Source organism: Scyliorhinus torazame, chromosome 3 (genome assembly GCF_047496885.1).
Source record: "Scyliorhinus torazame isolate Kashiwa2021f chromosome 3, sScyTor2.1, whole genome shotgun sequence".
NCBI lineage: Eukaryota > Metazoa > Chordata > Chondrichthyes > Carcharhiniformes > Scyliorhinidae > Scyliorhinus > Scyliorhinus torazame.
Genome location: NC_092709.1, coordinates 58,958,988 through 58,978,195, shown reverse-complemented (window position 1 = coordinate 58,978,195; position 19,208 = coordinate 58,958,988). Strand labels below are relative to the sequence as shown.

At 44.6% G+C, this 19,208-nt stretch overlaps 1 protein-coding gene across 3 annotated transcripts in view; it reads left to right on the top strand.

Annotated features, from left to right (window-relative positions):
* Window positions 1–19,208, top strand: part of afg2a (AFG2 AAA ATPase homolog A) — a 721,265-nt gene that overhangs the window by 510,502 nt on the left and 191,555 nt on the right. The window contains exon 15 of one of the 3 annotated variants that reach the window (XM_072495696.1): window positions 4,164–4,473. The exons of the other annotated variants lie outside the window; for them this stretch is intronic. Coding sequence (XP_072351797.1) covers window positions 4,164–4,268 — 105 coding nt within the window. The 3' untranslated portion in view covers window positions 4,269–4,473. Of the gene's footprint in view, window positions 1–4,163; window positions 4,474–19,208 lie in introns of those variants that run through there. 3 annotated transcript variants of the gene reach the window in all.

Below are 19,208 nucleotides of genomic sequence, written 5' to 3'. Positions count from 1 at the left end.
AAGTAGGCTCCATGAACATTCTCATCCTCAATGATGGTGGTTGGGTCGAGGGGGGTGAGGGTGGATTTGTTCTAGGTGATATCAAGAAATTGCCGATCACACTTGATACAGCAAAGATTATTGACCCAACAACAGGGCGGCAGGGTAGCACAGTGGTTAGCACTGTTGCTTCACAGGGACCCGGGTTCGATTATCGACTTGGGTCACTGTCTGTGCGGAGTCTGCTCGTTCTCCCTCTGTCTGCGTGGGTTTTCTCCGGGTGCTCTGGTTTCCTCCCACAAGTCCGGAAAGACTTGCTTGTTAGGTGAATCGGACATTCTGAATTCTCCCTTAGTGTACCCGAACAGGCGTCGGAGTGTGGCGACTAGGGGATTTTCACAGTACCGTCATTGCAGTGTTAATTTAAGCCTACTTGTGACACTAATAAAGATTATTATTGACATCTCAGCTGTAGTGCTGAAGACCTGTGCTCCAGAACTAGCTACCTCTCCAGCCCACTTGGTCCAGTACAGCTACAGCACTGGCATCTCTCCAACAAAGTGGAAAATTGCACACATATGCCCTGTCCAGTAAAAGTGAGAAAAATCCAGTCCAGCCACTAACTACCCTAATAGCCGATGCTTAATCATCATCAAAGTGATGAAAGGTGTTGGACCTCATTACTGCCTTGGCAAAATTGTGGACAATAAAACAGAATCACAGAGGTGAGATGAGAGGATATCAAGGCAGCATTTATAACTAGAACAAAGAAAATTGATTGTGAATGTTGAAGACCAATCATCTGAACTCATGGACCTCGCTGCAGGGGTTCCTCAGAGCAGTGTCCTAGGCCCAACCATCTTCAGCTGCTTTGTCAATGACCTTCTCTCAAGCATAAGGCCAGAAGTGAGAATGTTTGCAAATAATTTTACAGTATTCAGTTCCATTTACAACTCAGATAATAAATCAGCCGGTGCACTAATGTAATAAGACCTGGACTGTATTCAGGCTTCAACTGACGAGGCGCAAGTAACATTTGCAGCAAATGAGTGGCAGGTAATAACCATTTCAAGTAAGGGAGGGTTTAATCACCTCCCCTTAACCTTCAAAGGCATTAACATTGTTGAATCCTCCAGCATCAACATGATGATCACTATTGACCAGAATCTTAACTGAACTTGTCACATAAATACTGTGGCTACAATGGCAGATCAGTGACTGGGTATTCTGAGGCAATTTATGCATCTGCTGACTCAAAGCCTACTTACCTTCTAGAAGGTACAAGTCAGGAATATGATGAAATACTCTTCACTTGCCTGGGTGAGTGCAGCTCCAACAACACTGAAGAAGCTCACCATCATCCAGGACAAAACAGCCCAATTGATTGGCACCCCATCCACCACCTTAAACATTTACTACTCCCACCACCAGCACAGGAGTTACCATCTATTAGATACGCTGCAGCAACTTGCCAATTTTTTATTTGGCAACACCACTCAAACCCAGGACTTCTACACCTAGATAGACAAAGGCAAAGGTATTGGTACAGCACCACTTGCAAGTTCCCTCCCAAGTCACCCACCGTCCAAACTTGGAAATGTATCTGCATTCCTTTTCTGACAAGAGTCAAAATCTTTGAACCCCTCTACTCCTCAATAGACCTGTGGAAGTATCTTCATCACATGGACTTGGTTCAAGAAGACGGCTCATCACCACTTTCTCATGGGTAGTTAGGTATAAGCAATGACTGCTGGCCCAGCCAGTGATGCACACACCGTATGAATGAATAAAATAAATCATAACATCCTCTTCTTTGGCTCTCTGTTCATTTTTATCTCATTATACTTCACTATGTCAATAGGCACTATTCATATGCAAGTTCTTGTAGTTGCCCTGGATCATCCTAACCATCCAAACCTTTAGCAATCTAATTAATGATCCATTAACTGAGAGACATTTACTACTTGAGCCTATTGAAATTCATCAAAGCTTGCCCTGTTCAGATTGGAAGAGGCAGCATTTGTACTACTTTAATAAGGGTAAGGTATGGCACAGTATGGTCCAGAGCTTCTGTTTGACCGGTTGGGTGGCTCATGTCAAGCTTTTGTCCTGTCAGTTGTAGATATCTTATTGCAATTTGGAAACCTAACCCACTTATACCAATAATGTTTAGTGGAAACTATTTTGAATACTATCCCTTGGAATCTGAAATCCTTGTGGCCGTCACTATTTATCAAGCTTCCAGTGTCAGCGTTTAGTAATGTGTATTGCTCAGCACTCGTTTCTCATTCAGCATAAAGTTGTTGTTGATCCTCCTGACAATGGTATTCTTGTGATTCTCCTGATGAGTAAAAGGCAAAAAGCTTTGACAAACTATCTTTTTTCAGCAATACTCAAGTTCTGTACCGTCAACAAACTATTTAGCAGTGTACCTTTTCGAAGTGTTGAAACCAGTGGAGAATGTTGCAACCTGTCACCAGTTTTCGTCATAAAATTCACTTGGTGAATGCTCGGTTATTTTCAGCTTCATGGCACCTTGGAAAATGAAATAATTTAAAAACTAAATGATCTGGGATGTGACTTTTATTTTGCGTAGCATATGCTCGTTCAATTTGAACCTGCACCCTCTTGCAATATTAATTTCTAAGATTCTGCTCGCACTTATTCACATGCACAGTGTTAGTGAGCTTCATGCTTCGGTGGTAGGCCCTCTTTATTTAGTTTGGCATGTGGATAGGATCGTCATAAGCCCATATCTGAAATTGTGCCAAAGATTGTATCTGAGGTTTATTTATCTCAGGAAATAATGGTACCAAAATGTTATCTGCCACTGCACGGTTCTTTCTTCACAAGAAAATATCATTTTTATTCATGTTCACGGAGCCTTCATGTTCTCAATCACTGGAACTAGGGACTTATGTTGATCCAGGCAGCTGTTTGATTTGATAGCAAAACAAAAGGTAAACCCACCGATAAACAACACCCAGTCGACTAAGTAGCGGAGGATAGTTCAATTTGTTCCTTAGTGGGAAAAACTGCTGGTCATTCTGGTTACATCTATGGCGTCAGCTAACATGCAAAGGTTTCTTCTATCTGCAAGGCTGATATATGGGGTGATCTATTGTGAAGTGTTATTGTCAACCTGACAATTCAAAACAATTAGGAACGAGTGATTTAGTGTAGTTTCTCTAAAGCCTTACTATTAAATCATGGAGATGTCTGCATCTGTCTTTTGTACTAACATAATTTATTGTGGAGTTTGAAGAAATAAGGAAGAATGTTAGATTACCGACTTTCAGATAGTATCCCTAATTCTTTGATTATGAAAGATCAAATTCCAAAAACAGAACTCCTTCCTCGGTGCAACGTGATGACTCATTTTTTTGTACGTTACGCTTTCTAGTTGTGTTTTTCACACGGTTGAAGAGGCAGCGGAGCCAGGAGGGTCCCAGGTTTGACATTTACCCTGTGTGTCAGGTTATGCTGCAATTGATCTCCCATGTTTCTGCGTTAGCGATGGGAAAGGTGATCAGCATTCCAATTCCTGATTGCTATCCTGGGATCCTTGCACATATGTAGACATTGAGTAAGGACAGTTTAGCTTGGCTATGATGTTCCCAACCATTTAATTCCCTGCCGATGTTTGTGAGAAAGACTCACGCACGTATACTGGTTACCGGGGCAGGGAACAGGAAGGAAAACTGGCAAAAGAAATTGTCAAGATTTGACCTCCATTATGGCCCTGAATTGTTCAGAAAGTTGTGTGTATTTTTCTGGTTTACATTTTTAAGACATTATAATTAGCAGAGATTTGAGAATAAGGCTTTCAGCCTTTGGGATTAGCTAGTTTTAGAAAACAAGCATTATAAGGTTTCAATATGTTGTCAGCATTTCTCATTTGTCCTTAATTTTTAAACATGAACTCTTTAACATGCTGGGTTATTTTGAACCAGTTTCTGTCATATTTAGCATTACCTCAGTAAATTAATTGTAATGTTGATTACTTTTTTTTTTTAATCAGCAAGTTTATTAAAGTAGAAAGTAGTTCCTTAAAAATTGGAGTATTATGATTAATGTATTTTATATTTCTTGACTAATTAGCTGTTTTGATGTTTATTGTGTTGATCTTTCCATTACATATGTTTAAAAAAACTTACTGTGCGCATTGCATTGTTTTGGTGGAGACATGTACAAGCAAAGTCCTTGTGAAAGGAACTTCCTGGCGTGTGAAAAGAGAGACGAGAAGACGGAGGTACCTGAAAAGAATTGTTTGGCATTCCTGTGGCTGAGGGGCATTGACTTTCAAAGAGGTTGATTGGCCAGAAGGACAATAAGAAAAAGAGGCCACATCCGTGTTTTTCCAGGTGTTTCTTTTGTGATCTCCATCTTTTTAAAGGAAGGAGTCAGCAAATCCTGTCATTATGCTGAAAAGATAAGAAACGAACGGAGGAACTTGTACTGTGCAGCAAGCACCATTAAACCAGCTGGAATGGAGACGTTTTCATTGACGTCTGTCACACTATATCATTCTCTGTACAGCTGAAACAAACTTCAATTCTATCGAACATCTAAACCTTAACATTAACCCCTTCTCCCCATGCATGACGTGTAGGAGCGGGTCAGGAAAGAGTGGGGGCAAGATTCAAAATAGAAAAATAGAGAATGCAACTGCAACCTGCTGTGCGCTAACATGTTGCTCAACATTTGGTGGCAGGTAGCATGCCGTCGGTGTCCTCCACGATGGAGAGGAGGTACACCTCATTAATATACCTTGGTCAGATTCTCACAGTGTAGTTGGAAACTTTAATTAAATTTTTTTTACAGATGATGTGTGGGTTTCCCACCGATCAGAAAACCTGTTAATGATAGGGAGGCGGGAGCTGTCAGCTCCCCAAGACGTTGTGCTTTTTGCTGCACCGTTGGTGGGCCAGAGGTAGCCTCTCAAGGGAACCTTCAGAGTTCACTTCGATGATTGCGACCTCTCTCTCACACCTGTTGTAATCCCTGATCTCCAAAACACCCCCTCTGCACCCAATCACTGAACTTCTCATCTCTCTTGTGATTTTGTGAGGTATCTCTCTCTTCTTTTCCTCCCCTCCCCTCCCTCCCCCACAACCGCAGGTCCCGAGCACTAAACCGTCCCCCTCCTCATTCCCTGAGACCATCCCTGAGAAAACAGAGACAGACAGCCTGTCCATCCATTTAGCTGTCTGCCAAGCAGGAAACGGAACAGTAATATGATAATGATGTATTTTTGCTAGGTTCAGCAAGTCCTTCACATCATTGTCCTTCCGTGCTCTTCAGATATTTTCAGCCTTGCCCCAGTGAATCATCGTTATATATAAGGCTAAATAGTGGGTGCTGTGTGGCCATTCCATTGTGGAAAGCATCACTCTTGTGCCCAATCCTATCTTTCTCTGAACCTCCATAGCTGTACCTTTCATAGTGATTCACCATATAATGACCATTAGTGTGGGTGTTTGCTCAGTTTCTGTCTCCCTAGCAGAGAAGCTTGAGGCCAATTTTAGTTCTGTTTCTATAACCTGAACATAGGCTGACATAAGCAAAGACCTGTATTAGATTCCCAGACGAAAACCCAACAATTTGCAATTCGTAAAACTGAAGAAAGGATACTTTGCTACAGGAGTGATAATACTGATCAATAGGTATCTTTTATGTTAAAACAAACTTTAGTTTAAACACAGAAACAATTACATTAGTAACAAAGTAATATCTCTACAGTTAACAGTTAAAAAAAATATTTACCAAAAGGAAAAACTTTAAATTACTCCATGCACCTGCAACTACATAGAATCATCATAGAATTAACAGTACAGAAGGATGCCATTCGGCCCATCGAGTCTGCACCAGCCCTTGGAGAAACCTAAGCCTATGCCTCCACTCTATCCCCATAACCAGTAACACCACCTAACCTTTTGGACACTAAGGGACAACTTGGCATGGCCAATCCACCTAACCTGCACATCTTTGAACAGTTGGAGGAAACCGAAGCACCCAAAGTAAACCCACACAGACACGGGGAGAAAGTGTAAACTCCACATAGTCACCCGAGGCCAGAATTGAACCTGAGACCCTGGAGCTGTGAGGCAGCAGTGCTAACCACTGTGCCACTGTGCCACCCCCAATTAAGCAATCCAATATAGTTCAAAGACCACTTATAAATAAGGTTAACAGAGCAGCACAGTGGTTAGCATTGCAGCCTCACGGCGCTGAGGTCCCAGGTTCGATCCCGGCTCAGGGTCACTGTCCGTGTAGACTTTTCACATTCATCCCGTGTTTCCGTGGGTTTCTCCCCCACAACCCAAAAATGATGTGCAGGAATGGTAGATTGGCCACACTAAATTGCACTTTAATTGGAAAAAATTATTTGGCTATTCTAAATTTAAAAATAAATACATAAATTACTAAATAAACAAGGTTAACAATTAGGTTTACTTGCTTTACTCTGTGCAAAGACCTTGGCGAGAACCTTTCAGGAACCAGCTGAAGATCTATCTTGTCCTATGGCAAACTGCAAACTACAGACAGACCTGGCTCCACCCCTTAATTACACCATAAGGCATTCTTCAGTCTCCTACCATTAAGATGTCCCATGATCATCACTTCTAATTATCTACACCCTAGGGTCCTCCAAAATAAAAAGTGTTCTATCTATCTGTAAACAAGTAAATGGTTAAAATCAATGACTACCCCACTTTTACGCCTGCTTCATCACGGCTTTAGCAGACATACTGTTTGTATACATCTTAACCCAGGTTTTAATAACATTACTGTAACAAATATAAAACAGAGTATATAATAATTTCTTACATTCATCACACCTGATATTGAACTTGTACTGTTCCTTTTATTTGACTTAGTAATAGATTCTTGCTGGTGCTTTTTACCACTAAACCACTGGGCAAAAGGAGCAGAATTTATATTTGGAAACCCTGTATTTTCTTTGGTGGGGCTGGGTGTGGGTGAAAGTTTACAGAGAGAAACTTACAGTGACCACACATGCACAGTTAAGTGAGTAGATCAGGGGGTTGATGCTGCGGTATCCTGTTCTTCCAGAATGCACAATGATGGTAACTCGATGAGAGACAGACATTGAAACACTTGGAATAGCGTAAAGTTGCTGTACCTACCTGATCTATACCCACTAAACTTACCAGAAAATGTAAGGACTTGTCCATCCCACTTTCAGCACTATTTTAACAGCATGATGCACCTTAATTACTGCCAAACAACCTTTCTGGTACTGAAAATTAACTTGAACAATGTGGAATTTAATTTCTTCAAATTTTAATTACTGTTGACGTTAAAGAAGTACAATATAATTATTCTTTTACTTTTTATTCCTTTCTATTTTAATCTCTCTTAATCAAGTCTTTGTTTCCCTCTATTTTACGTATTACTTTATTTAACATTGAGTTAAATATTCCAAATGGCATTTCCTGGTTCACACTCTCCAGTTCTCATTAATGATTCTTCAATTGGATTGGTTAAGAGGAGACAAAGCTGCGCGCCCGGTTCACACAGGTCTCTCATGCTCTGAAGAGGGCACTGCACTTTGTTGATTGATGGCTGAACAATGCAAAAGCCCATAAAGTGTCTCTGGGCAAGTATAACGAATGTACAGACACCTTTTGTCAATTGCATTCGGTGAATGAGTCATTGCGCATTCACTCATTGTGAAATACATCCTTTGGTCACCCTGCTTTACATGGCATCCATTTTGTCTTGACCACGTTTGTGCGAAATACCTTGGGATGCCATTCGAACTTAAAGGCACTTTAGAAATGCAAGCTGTTGGCCTTGTTTTTACCAAATATTTTCTCTTGTCTACCTTTGTAAAAATTGAAGAAGCACACAGGTAAAAGACACAAATATGCAGCTCCACCCCTAGATTACATTATTGTATGGTTAGTTATTGAGTAATATGGGCACACCCCATAAGCAGCAGACCATAGAATCATAGAGTTTACAGTGCAGAAGTAGGCCATTCAGCCCATCGATCTGCACCGGCTCTTGGAAAGAGTACCCTGCACAAGCCCACATCTCCACCCTATCCCCATAACCCAGAAATCCCACCCAACACTAAGGGCAATTTTGGACACTAAGGGCAATTTAGCATGGCCAATCCACCTAATCTGCACATCTTTGGACTGTGGGAGGAAACCGGAGCACCTGGAGGAAACCCACGCACACACGGGGAGAAAGTGCAGATTATGCACAGACAGTGACCCAAACTGGAAATTCTACCTGGGACCCTGGAGCTGTGAAGCAATTGTGCTAACCACTATGCTACCGTGCTGCATTTAAAGGACTAACTAACACCACTACAGTTGCGAATATATAAGGCAAAGTCCCCAATCTGTAATTTTGAGGGCTCAACACTCTTGTCTGTGGATGTAAAAAATGCCACGCCATTATTCCATGAATGGCAAGAAAATCACTTAATGTCCTTCCCAATATTCATTCCTCAATGAGTGTAACCAAAATTCGCTGAGTTAGTTATTCACTAATTTGTTATTTTGATGTTGCTGTGTGAAAATTGACTGACGTGTCTACCTAGATAACAGCAATTGCACTTCAGTGTAAACCATTCTGGGAGGTGTTATAATGAGCTACATAATTGCAAGTTCCTTCTTCTTAGGGCAGGATGAGTGGCTTGAGGGGATTGATTAAAGGGAATAAAGTCTTAATGATTTGTTCCAAAACATGATTGTAATGTTAACTCACAAAATATAAGTAACAAAGTAACTCAGTTTAGGTTTGGATTCTGACATACTGTTTGCAAAGCAAGTAAATTAACATTTATGATGAGAAGAATGTATGGTAAAACCAAATGGAAATACTAAACCTTTAAAGAAGTACAGTCTTCATTAAAATAATTTTGATGGAGCTCTTTTTGAATCATAGTATTGAAATGAGTCACCGTGCCACTTGCACCATGATCTGACAAAGGTTATCCCTGGCTATTCTTCCTCCCCCAATAAACAGGTTTGCCATGATGACAGTGAAGAATGTGGGGCGAAATTCTCCCCCAACGGCGGGATGCCCGCCGACTGGCGCCAAAGCCGGCGCAAATCAGACGGGCATCGCGCCGGCAAAAAGGTGCGGAAGTCTCCGCATCTTTGGCGGCCTAGCCCCAACATTGAGGGGCTAGGCCGACGCCGGAGGGATTTCCGCCCCGCCAGCTGGCGGAAATGGCGTTTGTTGCCCCGCCAGCTGGCGCGGAAATGCGGCGCATGCGCGGGAGCGTCAGCGGCCGCTGTCAGTTTCCCCGCGCATGCGCGGGAGCGTCAGCGGCCGCCGAAAGTTTCCCGCGCATGCGCAGTGGGGAGAGTCTCTTCCGCCTCCGCCATGGTGGAGGCCGTAGCGGAGGCGGAAGGGAAAGAGTGCCCCCACGGCACAGGCCCGCCCGCGGATCGGTGGGCCCCGATCGCGGGCCAGGCCACCGTGGGGGCACCCCCCGGGGTCAGATCGCCCCGCGCCCCCCCCCAGGACCCCGGAGCCCGCCCACGCCGCCTGGTCCCGCCGGTAAATACCAGGTTTGATTTACGTCGGCGGGACAGGCAATTCCTGGGCGGGACTTCGGCCCATCCGGGCCGGAGAATCCAGCGGGGGGTCCCGCCAACCGGCGCGGCTGGATTCCCGCCCCCGCCCAATCTCCGGGAGCGGAGACTTCGGCGGGGGCGGGGGCGGGATTCACGGCGGCCAACGGCCATTCTCCGACCCGGCGGGGGGTCGGAGAATGACGCCCGTGGTTACTCTCAGGCTCATCTGGCATGGCAGAGAAAGCAGGAGCATGTTCTACTTTACTAACTCCAGTTTAGCAGTGCTAGCTGATATGTGTGGTCGAGGGGAGGGGAGGTTGAGGGATAGCTAGAATCATCATGATTCTGGATATGTTCAAAATTGTGAATTAGGAACAGTTAGTTGTGTTCAATTCTAATTTAACTGCATTTCAGGCTCTTTTTAAATGAAATATATGGCATTGAATGATGCATCAATGATATTTGATCTTTTCAGCGGCAGTTGTTTTTTTAAATAAATGAATTTCCAGCGGCACCATTACAACATAGATGATAGCTGTGACCACACTGTCAACTCCTGACGGAAGACTCAATACAGCCCCCAGAAATATAATCACAAATGGAAGGTATAGCTCCTGCACAGTACTAAAGACTGTGCATGGAGAGCCACTAAATAGCTTTGCTTTCTCAGTGGGCTCATTCTTCCCCTCATTCTTCTAAATTCCAATGAGTATAGTCCCAGACAACTCAGTCTCTCCTCATAAACCAATCCTCTCAACTCCGGAATCAACCTGGTGAATCTCCTCTGCACCTCCCCCCCCCCCCCCGCCCCCCCCCCCCCCCAGGTGCCCGTATATCCTTTCTCAAGTAAGGAGACCAAAACTGTACACAGTACTCCAGTGGGCAGCATGGTAGCATAGTGGTTAGCACAGTTGCTACACAGCTTCAGGGTCCAAGGTTCGATTCCCGGCTTGGGTCACTTTCTGCGTGGAGTCTCCCCGTGGGTGCGTGGGTTTCCTCCGGGTGCTCCGGTTTCCTCCCACAGTTCAACAATGTGAGGGTTAGGTGGATTGGCCATGCTAAATTGCCCCCAAAAAAGGTTAATTGAGGTTACTGGGTTAAGGGGATGGTGTGGGTGATTCTCTACCCTTCATCTCCTTGGCCGAGGTTAATTACTGGCTCCTGCTCATCTACTGACCCAAAGTGCTTCTGCCACAAACACAGAGACCCATACACAAACAAACACCTATGGAATCATTTCAGCTTCTTCTGGATGCTGGCAGGTGTCAAACAATGCTGCAAAAGGTGATCTTCTGGCATCTAACTTTTGCATTCAGGGTGCTGAACAGACTCTAAGCACTAATACTGATCCAAGTGCCTCAGAAACTCTAGAATGAAAGCCACACATCTAGACATAAGGGCTCCTGCTGGAATGTGCTCCACTCTGAGGATATTATAGTGGTCCCTTTATTTAAATGGAGCCACTTAAACGTTCCTCATGTAATGGAACTCAAATGCTGAATAAGAGTCATCGCATTCCCATGGAAGAGAAGAACATAAATATTTCTCCCAGCGACTGTTGCTCCAGAAGAGGATAAAGATCATGATTCCTGACCATAATCCAGATATGTGCCTATTTTGCAAAAACGACCTCAGCCAATTTCAGGCCGAAGAGTCTGATAACAGGGTTCAACCCTTGCAGCCAACAAATGCCCTTGACAACCACCATCTGCATAAATTCCAAAATTGCTAATGTGGGACGAGGCTCTTCAGTATTCAACGATGGTATGACATAAGACAGTGACTGACTCACTGCTCCAGCAAACAACCTGAACTAAAACAGTCAGGTCTCAGGAAAGGAACCGAAAAGCTTGGCAGAGAGGCCAGGTGCATGAAGTTCCTTGAGCTCCATAACACAATTTCTCAGACAGAACAAAGGAACAAGTGGTTCACACTCTCAGTGTGATGGAAAGCTAACGGTCATCCAAGTGGACTGTCCACCAGAGCAGTCTTGTTGGATAGCCCTAAAAATTGATAACTTTATCAAAGTGTCCATCTATTTCTAGACCTGGATACAGGATGATCCTGACGTTAGAATATGCCCATAAAAGACTTCTTGGGTAGAATGTTCTGCCTCCCTCCCCTCCGCAGTGTGTTTTCCAGTGGCCGGGGTGGCCTGCCATTGGCCGGCGGCAGGATCTTCTGGTTCCGTCATTGTCAACGGGGGGTTTTCATTATTCGCACAATTGGGGAGGGGGGGGGGGGTAACCGACGGTTTGGAACAGAGCCAAGAATGAACTTTGCTCACAAAGCTTCTTGAAATCTTAGAGGGAAATCTGAAAGGTAGAAGGAAAATAAATCTGTCTTGGTGTATCGTGGAGCTGCATATTTGATGAGGCACGCATAAGAGCATTACGATAGATTCCAATAACAGTGCTCCCATGTCTAGTGAGCACCACAGCAGCACGATGGATAACTTTTTTTAAATTAAGGGGTAATTTAGCGTGGCCAATCAACCTACCCTGCACATCTTTGGGTTGTGGGGGTGAGACTCATGCAGACACAGGGAGAGGCAATGGATAACTCTTACAAGGAACCCCCGTCAGGGAGAGATATCCATGTCAGTTGTATTGATCTCTCTCTCCTCTGTGGATAGAATGAAGCTGGGCTGTAATATTGGGGAGAGTCTGGTCACAGTTCACATAAAACACAGCACCCATATTCTTGCCATGCAATCTACTGAAATTTTTATGAACATCAATCAACTGGAGGAAAAGCTTGAGTAAAGACATGATATGACATTTCTGCAGGAGACATAACAGACCATTAGGGACGGGCAATAAATGCTGGCCCAACCAGCGATGCCTACATCTCATGACTGAATTTTAAAAAAAGACTCACAGAGAATTATAAGACCATAAGACCTAGCAGCAGAATTAGGCCATTTGGCCAATCGAGTCTGCTCCCCCATTCAATCATGGCTGATACACTTGTCAAGAGGAAGAAGGAGGCTTATGTAAAGATGAGACATGAAGGTTCAGTTAGGGCACTCGAGAGTTACAAGTTAGCTAGGAAGGACCTAAAGAGAGAGCTAAGAAGAGCCAGGAAGGGACATGAGAAGTCTTTGGCAGGTAGGAGCAAGGATAACCCTAAAGCTTTCTATAGATATGTCAGGAATAAACAAATGACTAGGGTAAGAGTAGGGCCAGTCAAGGACAGTAGTGGGAAGTTGTGCTTGGAGTCCGAGGAGATAGGAGAAGTGCTAAATGAATATTTTTCATCAGTATTCACACAGGAAAAAGACAATGTTGTCGAGGAGAATACTGAGATTCAGGCTACTAAACTAGAAGGGCTTGAGGTTCATAAGGAGGAGGTGTTAGCAATTCTGGAAAGTGTGAAAATAGATAAGTCCCCTGGGCTGGATGGGATTTATCGTAGGATTCTCTGGGAAGCTAGGGAGGAGATTGCTGAGCCTTTGGCTTTGATCTTTAAGTCATCTTTGTCTACAGGAATAGTGCCAGGAGACTGGAGGATAGCAAATGTTGTTCCCTTGTTCAAGAAGGGGAGTAGAGACAACCCCGGTAACTATAGACCAGTGTGCCTTACTTCTGTTGTGGACAAAATCTTGGAACGGTTTATAAGAGATAGGATGTATAATCACCTGGAAAGGAATAATTTGATTAGAGATAGTCAACACAGTTTTGTGAAGGGTAGGCCGTGCCTCACAAACCTTATTGAGTTCATTGAGAAGGTGACCAAACAGGTGGATGAGGGTAAAGCAGTTGATGTGGTGTATATGGATTTCAGTAAAGCATTTGATAAGGTTCCCCACGGTAGGCTACTGCAGGAAATACGGAGGCATGGGATTCAGGGTGATTTAGCAGTTTGGATCAGAAATTGGCTAGCTGGAAGAAGACAAAGGGTGGTGGTTCATGGCAAATGTTCAGACTGGAGTCCAATTACTAGTGGTGTACCACAAGGATCTGTTTTGGGGCCACTGCTATTTGTCATTTTTATAAATGACCTGGAGGAGGGCGTAGAAGGATGGGTGAGTAAATGTGCAGTTTACACTAAAGTCGGTGGAGTTGTGGACAGTGCGGAAGGATGTTACAAGTTACAGAGGGACATAGATAAGCTGCAGCGCTAGGCTGAGAGGTGGAAAATGGAGTTTAATGCAGAAAAGTGTGAGGTGATTCATTTTGGAAGGAATAACAGGAAGACAGAGTATTGGGCTAATGGTAAGATTCTTGGTAGTGTGGATGAGCAGAGAGATCTCGGTGCCCATGTACATAGATCCCTGAAAGTTGCCACCCAGGTTGAGAGGGTTGTTAAGAAGGCATACGGTGTGTTAGCTTTTATTGGCAGAGGGATTGAGTTTCGGAGCCATGAGGTTATGTTGCAGCTGTACAAAACTCTGGTGCAGCCGCATTTGGAGTGTTGCGTGCAATTCTGGTCGCCGCATTAAAGGAAGGATGTGGAAGCATTGGAAAGGGTGCAGAGGAGATTTACCAGAATGTTGCCTGGTATGGGGGGAAGATCTTATGAGGAAAGGCTGAGGGACTTGAGGCTGTTTTCATTAGAGAGAAGTGAAGTGTTGGGTACTCTGATACACAGACGAACCAACACAGTTGCGAATGTTACAACGCAGTTTTATTTCAATCAACTATTAACATAGTAAACTCTGGTACTCAGCACATGGTGAATGTCTGAGTGGCTGGCAATGAGGTCTGTGCCCTGAGCCGTTTCCTGCTCGAGTCGCCAGGAAGTGTCGTGTTCCCTGTTTTGTACTGTGTGTATGCTCTTGTCTGTGATTGGCTGTCGTGTTGTGTGTGTTGATTGGTCCGTTGATCTGTCCATCATTATGTATGTATATATGTGCTGTGATGGTCACCTGAATATCATGACATTCCCCCCCTTTTTTACAAGATTCTGTGCCTACGTGGTTATAACTAAAGATGTGTACTGAGTGTAGCTAAATGTGTGTGTGTGCAATATTTACAGCATGTACATGGGGCTTAACTATATACAAGGGGCGATGTCGGGTGTGACAGAATAACAAGGTTGTACCATAAACAAAGAACGGGGAAATGTTGAACGATAAAACAAATTCCTGTAACGATAAGAACATAAACATATTAACACAGTGGTTGCATGAGTTCAATGTATAAAGTCTCATAAGTCCAGTCTAGTAGGTGGGCGACGAATTTGGGTTGACCGTCAGGGTGGCACACCATTCATCACCCGGATTGATCGTGTTAACTCGGTTCCCATCAATGACCGCAACACGGAAGGCGTCTCGGTCATCTGTGTCACCGGTCTGGATGTCATCTGGGCACGATTCGTAATGGGGAGGCTGAATGGTCCGCACGTCCCTGCGAGGTTGTCAGAGTTGTGGAAGATTGACAGGTTGAGCTGCTCGACAGTAAGCAACATAGTGGCCCACCTTGCCACAGCGTAGGCATTGTCGGGTTCTTGCGGGACATTGCCGCTTTAAATGTGCAGCTCCACAGTAGCCGCACGTCGTGACGTCATGACGTTCGTTGCGCCACTGCGCATGCGCAGTTCGGTCTTGCGTTGAGCGCGCCTGCGCATCACGTCCCTCAGTGTTGCCGTAGGTTTTGGCGCGCACAAGCACGAGAGGCCTCGAAAAGCGCGCAAAATGGCTGCCCTCGTCCGGGCCGCGGGCCGGGAGGAACTCGATCGCCTGGACCCGTTCGGCCTCGTGGGGCACCTGGCTCGCCGATCCGGCCGCGTAGGACCCCCGCCGCGCCGATTCGGTCGCCTAAAATTGTGCATAGCGGCTAGTCGCGTTTTTGTGCAGGACACGGGCTTGGATTGCGGGGGCTAAGGTGAGGCCTTTTATTTTTAAAAGCTGCTGGCGTAGGATGCCCGAGGCGACCCCAAAAACGATCTGGTCCCGAATCATGGAATCTGAGGTGGTGTCATAACCGCAGGACTGTGCGAGGATGCGGAGATGGGTAAGGAATGACTGAAAGAGCTCATCCTTACCTTGCAGGCGCTGCTGGAAGACATACCTCTCGAAGCTCTCGTTGACCTCGACGTTGAAGTGTTGGTCGAGCTTGAGAAAGACCGTTTCGTATTTGGATTTGTCCTCGCCTCCCGCGAACACCAGGGAGTTGTAGACATGGATGGCGTGCTGACCTGCGGTGGTGAGGAGGAGGGCGATCTTCCTGGTGTCCGAGGCGCTCTCTCTTTCGCTGGCTTCCAGAAAGAGCTGGAAGCGCTGTTTGAACAGCTTCCAATTGACGCCGAGGTTCCCAGCGACTTGCAACGGCTGCGGTGTGTTGACGGTGTCCATGGCGCGGGATGGCAGATTTGTGGGTAGGTATCAAATCACTCCTGGTATCATGAAGTGTTGGGTACTCTGATACATAGACGAACAAACACGGTTACGAATGGTACAACGCAGTTTTATTTCAATCAACTATTAACATAGTAAACTCTGGTACTCAGCACATGGTGAATGTCTGAGTGGCTGGCAATGAGGTCTGTGCCCTGAGCCGTCTCCTGCTCGAGTCGCCAGAAAGTGTCGTGTTCCCTGTTTTGTACTGTGTATGCTCTTGTCTGTGATTAGCTGTCGTGTTGTGTGTGTTGATTGGTCCGTTGATCTGTCCATCATTATGTATGTATGTATGTGCTGTGATGTCCACCTGAATATCATGACAAGAAGTAGAGTAAGAGGTGACTTAATTGAGGTATACAAGATGAGCAGAGGATTGGATAGGGTGGACAGTGAGGGCCTTTTTCCTCGGATGGTGATGTCTAGCACGAGGGGACATAGCTTTAAATTGAGGGGAGATAGATATAAGACAGATGTCAGAGGTAGGTTCTTTACTCAGAGAGTAGTAAGGTGCATGGAATGCCCTGCCTGCAACAGTAGTGGACTCGCCAACACTAAGGGCATTCAAATAGTCATTGGATAGACATATGGACGATAAGGGAATAATGTAGATATGCTTTAGAGTGGTTTCACAGGTCGGCGCAACATCGAGGGCCGAAGGGCCTGTACTGCGCTGTAATGTTCTATGTTCTATCTTCTATATGTTTCTCATCCCCATTCTCCTGCCTTTTCCCCATAACCCCTGATCCCTTTATTAATCAAGAACTATCTATCTCTCCCTTAAAGACACTCAGTGATTTGGCCACCACAGCCTTCTGCAACAAAGAGTTCCACAGATTCACCACCCTCTGGCTGAAGAAATTCCCCCATCTCAGTTTTAAAGGATTGTCCCTTCAGTCTGTGGCTGTGCCCTTGGGTTCTAGTTTTTTCTACTAATGGAAGTATCCTCTCCACATCCACTCTATCTAAGCCTCTCAGTATCCTGTAAGTTTCAAAAAAATCCCCCTCATCCTTCTAAACTCAGAGTGCACACCCAAAGTCCTCAACCACTCCTCATCAGACAAGCTCTTCATTCCAGGGATCTTTCTTGTGAACCTCTGCTGGAGCCTTTCCAAGACCATCACATCCTTCCTTAGATATGCGGCCTAAAACTGCTCACCATACTCCAAATGGGGTCTGACCAGAGCCTTATACAACTTCAGAAGTACATCCCTGCTTTTGTATTCTAGCCCTTTCGACATGAATGCTAATGTTGCATTTCAACATAAGAACTAGGAGGGGGAGTAGGCCATCTGGCCCCTCGAGCCTGCTCCGCCATTCAGTAAGATCATGGCTGATCTTTTTGTGGACTCAGCTCCACTTACCTGCTCACCATAACCCTTAATTCCTTTACTGTTCAAAAATCTATTTATCTTTGCCTTAAAACCATCTAACGGGGTAGCCTCAACAGCTTCATTGAGTAGGGAGTTCCACAGAGTTACAACCCTTTGGGCGAAGAAGTTCCTCCTCAACTCAGTCCTAAATCTGCTCCCCCTGATTTTGAGGCTATGCCCCCTAGTTCCAGTTTCACCCGCCAGTGGAAGCAACCTCCCTGCTTCTATCTTGACTATTCCCGTCATAATTTTATATGTTTATATCAGATCCCCCCCCCTCATTCTTCTAAACTCCAATGAGTATGGTCTAAGACTACTCAGTCTCTCCTCATAAGCCAATCCTCTCAACTCCACATCAACCTAGTGAATCTCCTCTGCACCCCCTCCAGTGTCAGTGCATCCTTTCTCAAGTAAGGAGACCAAAACTGTACACAGTACTCTAGGCTGCTGACTGAACCTGCACATTAACCTTAAGAGAATCTGAACGAGGACTCGTAAGTCCCTTTGTGCTTCTGATTTCCTGAGTCTTTTCCCATTTAGAAAATAGTCTATGCCTCCATTCTTCCTACCAAAGTGCATAACCTCACACTTTTCCACATTGTATTCCTTCTGCCACTTCTTTGCCCACTCTCCTAGCCTGTCAAAGTCTTACTGCAGTCTACCCGCTTCCTCAATACTACCTGAACCTCTGTATCATCTGCAATCTTACAACAATGCCCTCAGTTCCTTCTTCCAGATTGTTAATGTATATTGTGAAAAGTTGTGGTCCCAGCACCGACCCCTGAGGCACACCACTAGTCACTGGCTGCCATCCTGAAAAATACCTCTTTATCCCGACTCACTGCCTCTGCTATGCCAATATCTTACCCTTAACACCATGGGTTCTTAACTTGTTTAACAGCCTCCTATACGCCACCTTGTCAAAGGCCTTCTGCAAATCTAAATAGATCACTTCCACTGGTTCCCCTTTGTCTAACTTTCTTGATACATCCTCAAAGAAATCTTAACAGATTTGTCAGACATGATCTCCCCTTGATGAAGCCATGCTAACTCAGCTCTATTTTATCATGCAATTTCACCATCTCATCCTTAATAATAGACTCCAAAATCTTACCAATGATCAAAGTCAGGTTAACCGGCCTATAATTTTCCATTCTCTGCCTCCCTCCATTCTGAAACAGGGGTGTTACATTAGCCATTTTCCAGACCTCTGGGTCCCTCCCTGCCTCCAGCGATTCCTGAAAGATCACCACCAATGGTGAATCAGCTGGATGAAGCGATGCTGACTCCCATTCATTTAAGAAGAAGATGGACTATACTGATATTTGAAAAATCTTTTTCACCTCAGATGAAAGAATGTTTGTGCTTCGCATTAGAGAATGACCTCTTCTCCCCCCTCTGGTTAGCACAACTGTCAATGCTAGCTCACAAGAAGTTGCATTTCACTGTGGGTGAAACATTAGTAAGATATGTTCGAAACAAAGAAGAAAATGCATGGATTCTGACCAGACCGCAATCCACGAAACCTTTACCAGACGTCAATCTAAAGACTCTTTTTTAATAGTACAAAACTTACAAAACATAATTTACCTCTAGATTACCTCCCTAACAGGGTTAGAATGGAATTACAGGCTAGCCATTTCCTCTCTGTGCCTCGTAAACGATAAAAGGCCAACCCTGCAGACAGATAGAACCCTTGATATCTTCTGACACAGCCAGTTTTTAAGGTCTATCATCAAATTATCCAAAAGCAAAACTATATAATTTCTAGTATGTACATATTTATAACAATGCTAAAGGTATTCATCTATAAGTAATAACAAACTGTACAGTACTTCACAAACCAGTCATAAGCTTTTCTTTAATGAAAAATCGAATTGCAGGAGATTGTAATACAAACTCCTCTTTTCCACAGGTGTTTTCCCCTTTCAGTTCTGCCTGTGCAGGCAC